The sequence below is a fragment of the Heteronotia binoei genome, chromosome 8, assembly GCF_032191835.1.
Source record: "Heteronotia binoei isolate CCM8104 ecotype False Entrance Well chromosome 8, APGP_CSIRO_Hbin_v1, whole genome shotgun sequence".
In the NCBI taxonomy this organism is placed as follows: domain Eukaryota; kingdom Metazoa; phylum Chordata; class Lepidosauria; order Squamata; family Gekkonidae; genus Heteronotia; species Heteronotia binoei.
The window spans coordinates 71,649,287-71,665,224 of record NC_083230.1 but is presented as its reverse complement, the minus strand read 5'-3'; the positions used below and the strand labels follow the sequence as shown (position 1 = coordinate 71,665,224).

At 42.9% G+C, this 15,938-nt stretch overlaps 1 protein-coding gene across 1 annotated transcript in view; it reads right to left on the bottom strand.

The window, feature by feature from the left end:
* Positions 1–8,695: 8,695 nt before the first annotated feature.
* Positions 8,696–15,938, bottom strand: part of NEDD1 (NEDD1 gamma-tubulin ring complex targeting factor) — a 28,570-nt gene continuing 21,327 nt past the window's right edge. Inside the window, exons 11-14 of the mRNA XM_060245218.1 lie at positions 13,996–14,143; positions 12,000–12,156; positions 9,912–9,978; positions 8,696–9,388 (exon numbers count right to left, since the gene is read on the bottom strand). Coding sequence (XP_060101201.1) covers positions 9,284–9,388; positions 9,912–9,978; positions 12,000–12,156; positions 13,996–14,143 — 477 coding nt within the window. The 3' untranslated portion in view covers positions 8,696–9,283. The remainder of the gene's footprint in view (positions 9,389–9,911; positions 9,979–11,999; positions 12,157–13,995; positions 14,144–15,938) is intronic.

The window sequence follows — 15,938 nt, the reverse complement described above, 5'->3', positions numbered from 1 at the left end:
TCAATGAAGCAGAAATAGACGTTTTTCTGATACTCCTGTGCTTTCTCCATAATCCAGCAAATGTTGATCTCTAGTTCTTCTACCTTTCCGAAACCCAGTTTGAACTTCTGGTAGTTCCCAATCTACATACTGCTGACGCCTAGCTTGTAGGATCTTTAACATTAACCTTGCTGGCATGTGAAATGAGTACAAAGGTGCGATAGTTTGAACATTCCTTGGTATTACCCTACTTTGGGATTGAAATATAAACTTTTCCAATCCTGTGGCCACTGTTGTGTTTTCCAAATTTGTTGACATAATGTGTGCATCACTTTAACAGCATCATCTTTTAGGACTTTGAATAGCTCAACTGGGATATCATCATCTCCGCTTGCTTTGTTGTTAGTAATGCTTTCTAAAGCCCATTTGACTTCACACTCCAGGATGTCTGACTTAAGATCATCAATTTCACTGTTATGGTTGTCCGGGAACCTGAGATCCTTCTTGTATAATTCTTCTGTGTATTCTTGCCACCTCTTCCTGATCTCTTCTGCTTCTCTTAGGTCCCTACCATTTTTGTCCTTTATCATGGCCATCTTTGCACGAAACATTCCCTTAATTTCTCCAATTTTCTTGAAGAGATCTCTTGTCCTTCCCATTCTATTATTTTCCTCTATTGCTCTGCATTGTTCCTTCAGGAAGGCCTCCTTATCTCTCCTTGCTGTTCTCTGGAAATCTGCATTCAGTTGGGTGAATCTTTCCCTTTCACCTTTGTCTTGCACTTTCCTTCTTTCCTCAGCTATTTGTAAAGCCTCATCAGACAGCCACTTTGCTTTCTTGCATTTCTTTTTCTTTGGGATGGCACTGATTGCTGCCTTCTGTACAATGTCACAAACCTCCGTCCATAGTTCTTCAGGCACTCCGTCTATTAACTCTAGTTCCTTAAACCTATTCTTCACTTCCACTGTATATTCATAAGGAATGTGATCAAGGTCAAACCTGAATGACCTAATGGCTTCCCCAGTTTTCTTCAGTTTAAGCCTGAATTTTGCAATGAGTAGCTCATGATCTGAGCTGCAGTCAGCTCCACGTCTTGTTTTTGCTGACTATAAGGAGCTTCTCCATCTTTGTCTGCAGAGTATTTAATCAATCTGATTTCTGTGTTGCCCATCAGGTGATGTCCACATGTAGAGTCGCCTTTTAGGTTGTTGGAAGCTATGACCAGCTTTTTCGCTTGACAAAACTCTATTAGCCTTTGCCCGGCTTCATTTTGTTCTCCCAGGCCAAACTTGTCAGTTGTTCCGGTTACCTTTTGACTTCCTACTTTGGCATTCCAGTCCCCTATGATGAGGAGGACGTCTTTTTTTAGTGTTAATGCTAGAAGGTGTTGTAGATCTTCATAGAACTGGTCCACTTCAGCCTCTTCTGCATCAGTGGTTGGGGCATAGACTTGGATTACTGTGATATTGAATGGTTTGCCTTGGATACGGACCAAGATAATTCTGTCATTTTTGAGACTGTATCCCATTACTGCCTTTCTCACTCTCTTGTTAACTATAAAGGCCATGCCATTTCTTCTACAGGTCTCTTGACCACAATAATAGATGTAGTAATCCTGAGTTAAATTCACCCATTCCCATCCATTTTAGTTCACTGATTCCCAAGATGTCAGTGTTCAGTCTTGCCATCTCCTGTTTGACTACATCTAGCTTACTTTGATTCATAGATCTTACATTCCATGTTCCAATGCAGTATTGTTCTTTGCAGCATCGGACTGTTCTTTCACCATCAGACACATCCACGGCTGATCGTCCTTTTGGCTTTGGCCCAGCCACTTCACTATTTCTGTGGTTACTTGAATGCTCTTCCCCAGTAGCATATTGGGCACCTTCTGACCTGAAGGGCTCATCTTCCAGCACCATATCTTTTAGCCTTTTGTTACTGTTCATACGGTTTTCTTGGCAAGCATACTGGAGTGGTTTGCCATTTCCTTCTCCAGTGGATCACATTTAGTCTGGGTTCTCACCTGTGGCCTGTCCATCTTGGGTGGCCCTGCATGGCATAGCCCACAGCCTCATTGAACTGTGCAAGCCCTCTCACCATGACAAGGCAGCAATCCATGAGAGTGACACATGCTGAATGCAACCTGACAATTATCTAGGACAACCTGACAATTATCTGATAGGACATGAGATCCCACACACATGTAAGTCTTTGCAAGTTCCCACTTCTATATTCCAATAACCAGGTTGGGGACCCCTAATATAGAGGATGGTATGGAATTGTTTTCTGTGGCCCCAGAAGATAGGACCAGAACCAATGGGTTGAAATTAAATCAAAAGAGTTTCCGGCTCAACATTAGGAAGAACTTCCTGACCCTTAGAGCGATTCCTCAGTGGAAGAGGCTTCCTCGGGAGGTGGTGGGCTCTCCTTTCTTGAAGGTTTTTAAACAGAGGCTAGATGGCCATCTGACAGCAATGAAGATCCTGTGAATTTAGGGGGAGGTGTTTGTGAGTTCCCTTCATTGTGCAGGGGGTTGGACTAGATGACCTTTGAGGAACCTTCCAACTCTATGATTGACTCACTGGCATTTTACCTAAGTATCCCAAATTACTTTAGGGCTTTCTTATGAACTTGATTGAATGCGCAGCCCACTTCTGTTATGAAGGGAAGATTAAGAAATATTCCTTACTCAGACTGTCTTTGTGATTGTCCTCAGGGGAAAATTGGTACTTTAATACATTTTTTGTTGGTGTGTTCTCTTTATATTACCTTTAAAAATAGGTTTTTAACACAGCACCTAGATAATTTTTCATCTTTCTCTCACCACAAGTTAGTTTTACTCTTTATCTGACAGATTTCCAAATATTTCCCTTGCTGTTGCAAGATGTTTCCATCAGTTTAATATTGTATCCAGATGGTTACTTAACAGATGGGTTTTTGACTAGTCGAGATTTTTAGTCAAGGAGATTTAATCAGATTAAAGAAGAGTGATGTAGGCTGCATTGGGTCCACACTGGGAAGAAAGGCAGGATATAAATGAAGTAAATAAGATGGAGAGCAGTAAAAGATAGATTGGTGGGTGGGAATGAAGAAGGAAGCAAAGAAAGGTAAGGATATGAGAGTTGTTAGAATGAGAGAAAGAGGAAATAGTGTGGGAAGGGGTTGCTTGCAGGACAAAGTGAAGCATCCCTACAAGTCTTTGCAGGTTCCTCACAGTATAAATAGGGCCAGTTTAGCTGGAACTATGCAAGTGAGTAATACTTTTCCTGAGAAGAGGCTGCTAAGGGGAGGGAAGGAAGAAAAATGAAGAAAAGCTGAAGACAGGGGGCTCATAATGTTAGGTTTGGCTGATGGATGGAGACAAGGAAGCAGGGAAAGAGAAAGAGGATGTAGCAAGGGATGGCAAAATGAGATGCTCTCCGCAAGCCCTTGTGGGTCCCCTACTTGTTCAGTAGGACTACCATTTAATCCTTTCAAACATCAAAAATATTTTAAATGTAAATATGCCTGCGTGGATATTCTGAAGGAGTGAGCCTGCATAGTTACAATGGCCTACTTTTTATTCTTGTTTTCTTAATATTCTCAAAGAAGCAACTGATCCCTGACATACAACTAAGGAGTCAAAAAGATTTTTGGCTTCCTCAGATTTGAACAGCTTCCAACCAGCACCGTAGCTCTTCAGATGTTTTCCTCACTTTTGAATGCTGCTGAACTTTACAGGCATTTTGGCATTGCAGGAGGGATCCACTAATTAACCTACAATTCTCCATAAATACTTGAAGAGCTTATAGCGAAGCAGAAGCACCTCCCCTGCCTGGTTACTGGGCAATAAAATGGACAATAGAACTAAAATCTAGCTTACATTTCCAAAAAGAATGCATTTATTAGGCCTTGCTAATTTCAGTTTAAATATAAAAGCCTAATAAAACCATTTAATGTGTTGCTATGAACATCTAGCTAAAAATAAGTACTGTATTTCCCGTGCTTATTAGGATATTTCCCAGTGTTATGTCCAAGGCATTAACAAGCACTTTTTGAAAGTCTGATTTTGATCATACAAAAAGCAAAGTAGCATATCGCAAGTTCTCTTGTAGGTAGTAGGAGGCTGAAATGGAACAGTGTTTTGCATACTGAAATAAGGGGTAAGGGTGGCAGCCAAGTGCTGTTTTAACATGTGTTATTCAAGTGTTTTGCATCCTCTGCAAAAACAATCTTCATTCCCTGTACAAGAAGCTAAAGTGGATTCATGAGCTTAAATCGCTTTCCTTTCACAATCCCCCACAGGCAACAGTGTCATATAATCATTGTGTGTTCCTGGATTTTGGAAACACCCATTTAGTAGCAGTTTCAGAGGGTTGCAGTGTTGGTCCACAGAACAGCTAGATTCAAGTCCAGGGGCACCTCTGACAAAGGTATCCGATGAAGGGAACGCATGGCCAATGGCTGGGGCTGATGGGAGTTGTAGGCAAAAAACATCTGGAGAGCTACCATTGGCCACCCCTGCAATAAACTATGCCCACTATCCTGTTACACAAAAATCAATTATTTCAGTGTGTTGCTTTGGAAAAGGGAACCTTATTTTGCAATTCAAACCTGTGGTAGGGCCAGGTATGCCAGAAACCTGCAAAAAAGATGTCACAAACCTAGCTAAAAATGCAATTCTGGGCTGTATTAACAGAAGTGTCCAGATCATGTGAAGTGATGGTATCACTTAGCTCTGGCAAGACCTCACTTGAAGTATGTGTTCAGTTTTGGGCACATTTTAAGAAGGCTATAGACAAGCTGAAACGGGTCCAGAGGAGGGCGATGAAGATGGTGAGGGATCTGGAGACCAAGTCCTATGAAGAAAGGTTGAAGGAGCTGAGCATGTTTAGTCTGGAGAGGACGTGGCTGAGAGGTGATATGATCACATCAAGTACTTAAGGGTTGTCACATAGAGGATGGTGCAGAATTGTTTTCTGTGGCCCCAGAAGGTAGGACCAAAACCAACAGGTTGAAATTAAATCAAAAGTGTTTCCAGCTCAACATTAGGAAGAACTTCCTGACAGAGTGGTTCCTCAGTGGAACAGGCTTCCTCAGGAGGTGGTGGGCTCTCTTTCCTTGGAGGTTTTTAAGCAGAGGCTAGATGGCCATCTGACAGCAATGCAGATTCTGTGAATTTAGGCGGAGGTATTTGTGAATTCCCTGCATTGTGCAGGAGGTTGGACTAGATGACCCTGGATGTCCCTTCCAACTCTATGATTCTACTCAGCACGTTACAGCCAAGTCTACACATGAAGTACCTTAGCATCTTCTAATCTCACAGATAAAGCAATGATAAGTTATCTGAGCTTGAAACAACCACCTGAGTAATGGGTTCACTATTAGGAAAGTTCTCTAGAGCTCATATGTACATGCCAGAGCTTTCCACTTTCTACCACCTAAAAACGGTTCCATGCACTACACAAATCACTACGGAAACTCAGACTTGTCAAGCATTGTGGGACTTCTGACAGCAAATAAAGGAAGATGATTCCCTGCACTCAGAGAGCTTGCCATAATGGTTTTTGGAGCACGGCCTACATTGTGTGATTGTTAAAAGATCTCTAGCCCATTGTGAGCATTTTGTAGGCACTGTTTATTCAAGGACAATACCATAAGCAGCACTAAAATACATTTTTCCTTTCAGTAATACCAAGGCAAAACATGAAGCATTTCCTTTTAGAAAGATAACTTCCAATTGATAATGTTTATTTATAAATTTAATTATGAATATTCTATTTGTACAAAAAACAAGTTATCCTGCAATGAAAATGGCGGCACACGGCTCTTTCACTCAAGTTATGTTACCTCTGATGGTTAAGAGATGACAGCAAGATGTCAGCTGCATATAGTTCTCCATGATATACTTTTACACATAATAATAATAAAATTTTATTTATATCCCGCGCTCCCCACCGAGGCGGGCTCAGGGCGCCTAACATTCATAAAATTATACAGTTTAAAATCACATTAACTTTAAAACATTCCAGTTAACCAAGTATTATACAGATTTCCAGGTGCTAATTCAATTTATAAATGATAATAGTGAAAGTCACCCAACAGCGGTCTCTCAGCCAGCAAAGGCCACCCTGAAAAGGGTGGTCTTGCAGGCCCTGTGGAACTGGTCAAGGCACCGCAGGGCTCGCACTTCTTCCGGGAGCTGGTTCCATAGGTGTGGAGCTGCGATGGAGAAGGCCCGTGTACGGGTGTTTTGGAGTTTGGCCTCCTTTGGTCCAGGGATAGTCAGCTGGTTCTTCCCTGCTGACCTCAGTGCTCTCTGGGGTTCGTATGGGGAGAGACGGTCCCTCAGGTAGGCAGGTCCTCGGCCATATAGGGCTTTAAAGGTAATAACCAGTACTTTGTAACAAACCCAGTAGGTAACTGGCAACCAGTGCAGTTCGCGTAGCCTCGGCTGTATGTGCTCCCACTTCGGGAGCCCCAATATCAGCCTAGCCACAGCGTTCTGCACCAGCTGCAACCTCCGGGTTCGGCACAGAGGCAGCCCCATGTAGAGGGCATTACAGTAATCCAATCTTGAGGTGACCGTTGCATCGAGCACTGTTGCTAGGTCCCGGTGCTCCAGAAAGGGAGCCAACTGCTTTGCCCGCTTCAGATGGAAAAACGCCGACTTGGCAGTGGCTACTATCTGGGCCTCCATTGATAGTGAAGGCTCCAGTAGAACTCTCAAGCTCTTGACCCGGTGCGCCTCTTTCAGAGGCACACTGTCAAAAACTGGGAGGTATTTCCCTCCCCAGGGCACCACGACCCACGCAAAGGACCTCTGTCTTCGTTGGGTTCAGCTTCAGCCCACTCAGCCTAAGCCAAGTTGCCACGGCCTGCAATGCCAGGTCCAAATTCCCTGGAACGCAGTCAGGCCGGCCATCCATTATCAGATAGAGCTGGGTGTCGTCTGCATATTGGTGACACCCAAGCCCATACCTCTGGGCAATCTGGGCAAGGGGGCGCATATAGATATTAAATAGCATCGGGGAGAGAACTGCTCCCTGCAGCACCCCACAATCAAGTGTGTGCCTCTGGGACAGCTCACCCCCAATTGCCACCCTTTGTCCCCGACCCCCGAGGAAGGAGAAAAGCCATTGTAGGGCTAGCCCCCCAACCCCTATGTTGGCAAGGTGGCGGGTCAGTAGCCGATAGTCGACCATGTCGAATGCGGCCGACAGATCTAATAACATCAGCACCGCCATGCCACCTCGGTCCAGATGCCACTGGAGGTCATCTACCAAGGCGACCAGCACTGTCTCCGTCCCATGACCTGGACGAAAGCCAGACTGGCAAGGGTCTAGGATGGAAGCGTCATCCAGAAAACCCTGCAACTGCAACGCCACTGCCTTCTCAATAATTTTACCAAGAAACAGTAAATTAGAGACCGGTCGGTAATTTGCCAATTCGGCCGGGTCTGCTGTACTTTTTTTCAGGAGGGGATGGACCAAAGCCTGTTTCAAGGGTGTTGGAAAATGCCCCTCAGAGAGGGATCTATTTATGATGTCCCATAAAGGACGCCTAAGCTCCCTTTGGCAAGATTTAATCAGCCAAGAGGGGCAAGGGTCCAAATCACAAGTTGTTGGGTGTGCAGAAGAGACCAGTGCTGGGTATTTTTGTGCTTATTCAAATGGCTAGAAGATACTAAAAGCTAATAACATGATCCAAGCCTAAAGTCTTTTCCACATTTTTATTCCACTGATTGGCCATATTAGGAAGCTGAGTATTAGAAATTATTAGAGGTCTCTAGATTCTTTCCTGAGGCAAAAGCTTCATTGATTGGAAAGGCTGTTCCTTTAGGTTAGATTTATAACAATTTCTCAAAATATATTTTTCCAGTCAGCTTGAGGGACAGAACCACATGAAACCTAGTGTCTTTAATAGTTTAAATCTTAATCCAAGCATAGGCTAACCTCTCTTCCCTTTTTACAAAGCTTTTTACATGAACAAACTGCATGTGGATATATGCCAATAAGGGAAACCAATAAATATCAATTCATAATGGGGGGGGGGGGAATAGTCCAGTAAAGCCCAATAAAGTCAACAACAGCATTTACAGCAGTAATGGTTTATGTCCAATGGTTTACGTTATAGCGGCCCCGTGGCGCAGAGTGGTAAAGCAGCAGTACTGCAGTACTGTGATCTGAACTCTCTGCTCACAACCTGAGTTCGATTACGGTGGAAGCTGGATTCAGGTAGCTGGCCCAAGGTTGACTCAGCCTTCCATCCTTCCCGAGGTCGGTAAAATGAGTACCCAGCTTGCTGGGGGGAAAGCGCAAAAGACTGGGGAAGGCAATGGCAAACCACCACATAAAAAGTCTGCCGTGAAAACGTTGTGAAAGCAACGTCACCCCAGAGTTGGAAAGGACTTGTGCTTGCACAGGGGACCTTTCTTTTCCTTCTATTACTTACAAGATGCAGTCAAAAACAAAAATATGGCAAGATAAACTATCAGTTTGGTATTCGGCTTTGACAAGAAACATAAACCAGTCATAAAGGGGTAGAAGACAGTAAATACATCCTTTCAGACAGATTTGCGGGAAGGCAGTATTGCTTATGTCTTTCAATTTGGCTTCTGTGAATACTCCCATGTAAGACAACCAGACTTCTGCTGGAAGAACAGCTTGAGAATCATACTGAAACCTATTAATATGGTAATATTATTAGCCAAGTATATTTACTCAAAAGATACTAAAGTCCAAATTCTCTTTATTCACTCTAAATTAATCAGCATGCCATTAAATTATGTAAATATGCAGATTAATACGCAACTCGACTAGCAAAAAAAATCCTAAAATTGCACTCTACACTTACAAAGTAACATAGGAAAAAAGTAGCAAAGAGCATCCCTCCTGTCAGGCCAGACATAAGAGTGTTTTCCAGTCAAGAATACATGACTCTTAGAAAGACTTCACCACAAAAATAGATGAAATTCTGAAAAGTGTAATAAATTTATCAGGAAATGCAGAAGGTAGATAAATTCTTATTCAAAATGCATTTCCTGATTAGTTTCCCCTTAATAAAAAGGCACTTCATATACAGCTAAAATTCTGGTTAACAATGTCTGTTATTTTTATACAACCAATGTAATTCAAGTTTACCAATAAAAACACTGATACAAAACATTAGTGCATATTTTTTATGAATTAATCTGTTACATAGTGCCTTTTCTACCATTTTTAAAAAGTTCCTTAATGCTGAGTAAAACAAATACTGAATTTACAGGAATTCAGTGTTGACCAGATGATGCCATGATTTCCCTGACATGAGGAGGGACTTGTCAGAAGTGGGCCTGCAGTCTCTTATTTTCTTCACGTAATCTCTCAATTTCAGCTACTAAACTTTCATTTACAGAGTATCTTTCAAGTAAGGCATGCATTTCATTCTAGAAAGAAAAAAGGAAGGGATTATTAGAGCAAAAACCCTACAATTCCCAGATGTGGTTGTATGCATTTTTCAAATCAAGGTGGCCAGAAGGTGGCCTAAGCATCAAGGTGGTTAGAAGTTACAGTAATTTCTCCACAGAAGAAAATCTATATAGCTTTTGAAAATGAACTGTCCCCACTATAGGAAGGTTGAACGACTGTCTCAGCCACTAATTTCCTGCTTCACCCTACAAATGCTTTATTGCTCTCTTATTTCAAACAAAGCTAACCTGCACCTTCAAACAACTATCTTGTTTAAGAACCAGATGGAACAGCCAATTTCAAACAGCTCAAAGGGGACTTTCAGTTTTCTTTAGCTTGAAGTGATACTCTTAGCAAACAAGTTATTGCTTCTTATGTCATTGTTCTTCTGAGATCACTAGAATACCAAGCTATGCAATACATGGGAAAGATTTTTATTTAAATGATTGAACTGAGTTTCATACCATAATACCCCTAACCACTTTACATTTTTATACATACCAACTGTGTATGAAACTGCTTGATCATCTCCACTTGCAAATTCACAATGTCGCGATGACAAGCTTCCCTAAGGAAACAAACAAACAAAAATGCATCTTTCATTCATGTTCACAAAATCTAATTCTCTCTCTCATTCCAGTTCTTTTACTCTGGTTAATGCCAAAACAGCAGCAAACATGCAATTCTAGATGGACTTTACTCCTTCTCTTCCATTCAGTAATAACACATCTTTACTAAACACCACTAAATTTGGAAACCTTTCAAAATCCTTCTCTTGTTCTCCCCCTGCACATGTCAATCGAATTCCAGGATTGGGATCTTTACCAATGGCTATCTCATACTGTTCATGTTGACTAACAGATCTTGGGGAAAATGCGATATACACAAGACCTCTGTCTACCCACAAAAAACTAGGCATAGAAACCTTTTAGGGTATGCCATCCATTCTGCCTCTACCTGTCGTGAAACATTTGGCTGCCACTGCTCCTCTGCAAACTAGCACCAAGACCAGCCTATTCGTGGGTGTAAAGTAGCAGAAGATCAGAGGAAGCATGTTACCTCCACCCCAGGAATCCATTGCACTGATACAATGTTAAGCAGGCTTCTCAAAATATTTCTGTATTTTGAGCTAAAACCTTAACAATGGACCTTTTCATGGGCTGACAATTTAGTTGATCCACACACGCAACTAAGCTGCTAGCAAGCATTTCTCATTTACAACAGAGGCCTCACATCATGTACCTACAGATGCCCCTCTAGGTAGATCTACTCTGTGGTAGATCGTTTGCTAGATTAACAGGAGACAACCCAAACTACTGTTTTCAATCTATTGCTGTGTCTGTTAAATGGGCTTTCAAGTATGGATGAAAATTGTCAGGACCATATTCAAGAGTTCTTGAACTAGCTTACATCCTGAATTATGCTAGAATCACAGATGTATTACACAAAAATGTTTTTGTTAACAAGAAATAGCAAAAATATCACAAAGATTTCACTTTGATAGAAACATAAAGCTGATCTGTTTTATTTAAAACACTGGCCATTCTGCTTTCCTGTAGCAGAAGCAAAGAATGATGGAAAGCAGAACATGTCTACTGTTTGAAATCTAATCCTGATGTATGGGACTGCCAGTCCTTTTTCTAGTAACCCCATGATTTTATTTTTTTTTTAAAAAATTAGGTTTATCAGAACTGCAGAGGTCCATACAATACTAGTAAAGACTTGGCTGCCATCAAGCACTTTAGAGTAAAGTTTCTCTGATGATTCACAGATGGTCACTGCAGGCATACAACTAACACAGCTTCCATAATTCATCACCCACCCTGCTCCCTGCCTCCTCTACCCACCTACCCTGGGGTAACATTTTAAAGTTCTTACTTTGAATGCAGCCATCAAAAATAGGAGCATCTCACCAGTAGGATGGAGTAGGGTTGTGACTGGTGCACTACGTAAGTGTTACTATGTGCCCTACGAATGCTGATTTTGGCCACATGCCTCCTACTCCAGGGATACGATGCTGTAGTTCCTACATTTAGACTGCTAAAACCAGTGTGAGCAGAGGGCCGCATTTTGCACATGTCCCATCTCTGAAGAAACCCTCCCTAGCTGGTAATTTCAATATTAACATAATTAGGGATCTGTGGGGGATCCAACAAAGCTTCTTGAACAATATATAATAAAAACAAACTGTATCTGGCATAAGAACTTCCATGGTACTTGATACATGCAAGGAAGTGCGTGTATCACTGCAATTCTGGAGTTTTACAGGGGCATCTTCTAAAAGAAGCACTCCCTTACTATGAAGAGAGCAAGTTCAGCACATTAGACTGCAATATAGAAGGCTGCCAAGTCCATGCAAGTGAACTGGAAAAAAATACAACACACTTTAGTAGTAAGTGACTTATTCAAATTGAAATGTTTCCTGCCACTTGCTCCAGTGTCTGCTGCTTTTATAATGGCATAAGAGAACTGCACTACTACAATAGTATTCTAAAGGTTTATAAATTCTGCAGTGACTGATGCCAAATTAAAGCTCAAAGTAATAAGCTGATAAGAATATAGTCAAAATGTCCATTCAACATTATTTACCTGAAATCCTCCAGAGTTTCTTGTATCATATTCTGAATAAAATGAATTTGAACTGATGATAAAGGTGCATTCAATCTGCCACTTCCAATAGTATCTACTATTTTTTCAGACAGTGAATTCGCAACTCCTGCAGTTACTGTAGAAGTTATCTTTGGACCTGTAAGTTTTTAAAAAGGAAAGCACACAGGACAAGAAAAGGGAACCTGACAACAAGTACATAAACAGATATCAGGGGCACACCAAAGCACTCAGTCAAGTGATTCTGAATCATTTGGATTTGCCAAGTAATGAATAGTAGCTTCTAGCCAATAATATGTCCTTTAAATTCCATTTTCTTGCGTTGCTCTCTGCTCCTGAAGCCCTTTACATTACAGGGGTTACAAACATAAGGCCTGGGAGCCAGAAGTAGCCCATTCAGGGCTCTTATGTGGCCCACAAATAACTAGTGCAAGGGAGGGAATAGGAGACTGCTTGGGGGGGGGGGGGGGGTGAGCAGAACCACTCCTATTATGGCTTCATCATGGTGGAACAATTTCATCTGCAGCAGTCAAGCAGTTTGGGAGCATCTGCCCAGTGTGCACTGTTGCCTCACCAGTCCACCCATGAGTTTTCCTTTGCGCACACACACCCCCTCCAACTCTTGAGGCCCTACAGTGAGGATACACCAACTTGGAGCTTACCAGCTGCTGTCCTTTATACAGTTTCTATCTCTGGTACACGGCATTACGTTTTGTGTCTGATCCCGCCTTTGTATCAAATGAGTTTGAAACCTCTGCTTTACAACTTCCAGAAAGGTAATTCATAATGATATGGGAGCTGTGTGAATAGCTCCACAGATTGGGGGGCTGCAGGAAGAAGGGGAAGCAAGTGAAACTGCCTTCTACTATGCTGCATCAGCAGAACTGCACTGACACAAAAGAAATGAAGGGCAATCTTGCACCTTTCCTCCACTTACACCCTCCGCTATTCCTCCATATGGGTCCTGCGTCCCTAGAAATGATTTTCCAGAGATCTGAACGGGCTGCAGAAGCAGTAAGGAACTCACCCAGATACAGTTATCTAGTTATGAGAGCCCTGTGGTGCAGAGTGGTAAAGCTGCAGTACTGCAGTCGGAGCCCTCTGCTCACAACCTGAGTTCGATCCCAGCAGAAGCTGGTTCAGGTAGCCGGCTCCAGGTTGACTCAGCCTTTCATCCTTCCAAGGATGAGTACCCAGCTTGCTGGGGGAGGGGAAGTGTAGATGACTGGGGAAGGCAATGGCAAACCACCCTGTAAAAAGTCTGCCGTGAAAACATGGTGAAAGCAACATCACCCCAGAGTCGAAAACGACTGGTGTTTGCACAGGGGACTACCTTTACCCTTACGTTTAGTGCCGACTTGAATTCTTTCAGATGTCAGACCAAGAACATTCAACTAATTTTTTGAAAAAAATCATACTTCATCTAAGTCAAGGGTTGCGGAGTCTGGTTGGAAAGCACATGGATCAGCCCCTTCAGAGAAGCTAAGCAGGTGTGGCTTTACACTGTGCTTAAATGAAATTCTTGTGTAAGTAGCCTTGAGTTCCATGACAGAAGGAATGCAAAATAGACATATAATCAGGAGTTTTTGGGGGTAGAAAACGCCTAGCAGGAACTCATTTGCATATTAGGCCACATCCCCTGACACCAAGCCAGCTGGTGTCATACCTGGTGCATACCTGCTCAAAAAAAGCCCTGCATATAATTATTAAAAGACACACGAAATTATAGTGTAATAGATTAGAACCCAGCTCAGCAACTCAAGCAGGCTCTCTCAGCAGCAAGCTGGGTAAAGTTTTGCTAACCAGCAACCCCAATTCACCAGAAATCTTTCCCCACCACCACCATGGATATTGCAGACCATGTTTGTTAGACACTTTGGAAACTCCTTGAATTGACACTCAGGATATAGCCAGTTTATATAAACAAAAAAAATGTCACTGGCTAGCTTACTTTGACAAAAAGTAGCATTAGACTTACTTGCTGAGGTAGTACCATTCGTGGGTGATTCGTATGTCAGTTGTCCCTGAATGTTCTTACTAAATCTCTCTCTGGAATCAGGACTCTTGACTGTATTCACCAGTGGGGGAGTATTTAGACTTCCAGAATCAGCACTCGAGGAGCTCAACTTGTAAGAGGGGAAAAATCCTCAGTAACTAATAGCTAGAACCCAGTAATTTTTTTCTAAGAATAGGGCAAGAGAAAAATCAAGACAGCACAACTTGTTATGGGCAGACTGCCACTGAGCTCCCAGAAAGATGCACCCCACTGGCCTACTGAAACAATAAGATGTCATATGTTGGCACTCCACAGGCATTCAAGCCCACACGACTGGTAATGGCATGCATCCTGCTTATATTGTCATAGATTGTTTGTATGGGTGTGGGGAACTATATGAGGTGGTTTGGAATCTGACACCTTGTGAATAGGAGAGGCCAACAAGGGGCTGGGGAAAGGATTCCCGTAACTGGGGGGAAAGGAAAGTATGGCAGGGGAAGGTCTTGCAAGGGACAGAGCCAGAGATATGGGTATCTTGATCTCTGGCCAACCTTCCTCCTATCTTGAGATATGCTGGTAGAGGGGACGGGAAACCAAACCCTTCTTCGACACTGCTGTTGTGCAATCCCAGGTCCATTAATAACAAGACCACTATGTTGCAGTTATTTTGCAGCACAAAAAAGCAGACATGGCATGTGTGACCAAGACCTGGATAAGAGAGGGTGAAACAGTCACTCAGAAAAGACCGTCTCTAACAGGTTTCTCGGTCCTTCACAAGTCCCAGCCAAAGGGTTGGGGGGGCAGTCCTCATGTGAGAGTCTTTCTCCTGCAAGGTGCTCCTTGCACCAAAGATCTCCAGTACTGACTGTGTTTGCCTGGTGTGCAACACTGAGAATAGTTTGACTATCTGGATGGTACTGTCCATCTAACACACCAGCAGATACCCTGCCAAGCCTGCTGGAAGCAGTAGTGGGCTGGGCCTTGGAGATCCCCAAATTCTTAGTACTGGGGGATTTTAATGTCCATGCTGATACTGCAGCCTCCTTGCAGGCTGTGGACCTGGTGTCTTCCATGGCAGCACTGAGACTCTCCTAATCTGTATCAAGTCCCACACATCAAGTAGATCACACACTGGATTTGATCTTTGCCACAGGATTTAGATGTGAGTTGAAATTATCTAGAGGAAATACCGTGGTCAGACCACTTTGCCCTGAAGACCCATCTGAGCATCCCAAACCCTTCCTGTTTAGGCAACAAGCTGATTTATGCTTGCCCGCAGAGATTCTTGGACCTGATAGGGTTTCAGAATTCTCTGTGGGATCTGATTTCCCCTGGCAGTTGAATGAGCTGGTAGAAGACTGGCATAGCTAGCTTTCTGAAGCCATCAATGCACCCTCTTCAGTCCCATGCCAAAACAGTCCTTTGGTATACTGAGGAGCTAAGGAGGATGAAACAGACGTTTAGATGGTAGAGCGACTTTGGCAGTGGAGTTGTGACAAAGCTGCAAGAATATCTTATAGAACATTTACGAAAGCCTGTGAGATGGCAGTGAAGAAGGATTTCTTCAAGGCCCGCATTGCATCTGCTAGCTCTCGCCTGGCGTAATTGTTTAGAGAAATTTGGTCTTTAACATCTCTCAGTGAGAAATCTCAAAATACTAGGAATTCAGCTATTAGCTGTGAAGTGTTTATGAGCTTTTTTTGCAGATATTGTTGCTCCACCAGGATCTTCCCTCTAATCTTGATACAGCAAGTGAACTGGAGGCCCCTTGGCTGTCTTTGGGTCCAGTGTTGGACCAATTCAGCCTGCTCTCATGGGCTGAAGTAGACAAGAGCCTGGATTCTGTGAAGCTCACCACCTGCCTCTTTGACCCGTGTCTCTCATGGCTAGTTAAAGCTGGCTGTGATGGAACACGGGCTCCCCTG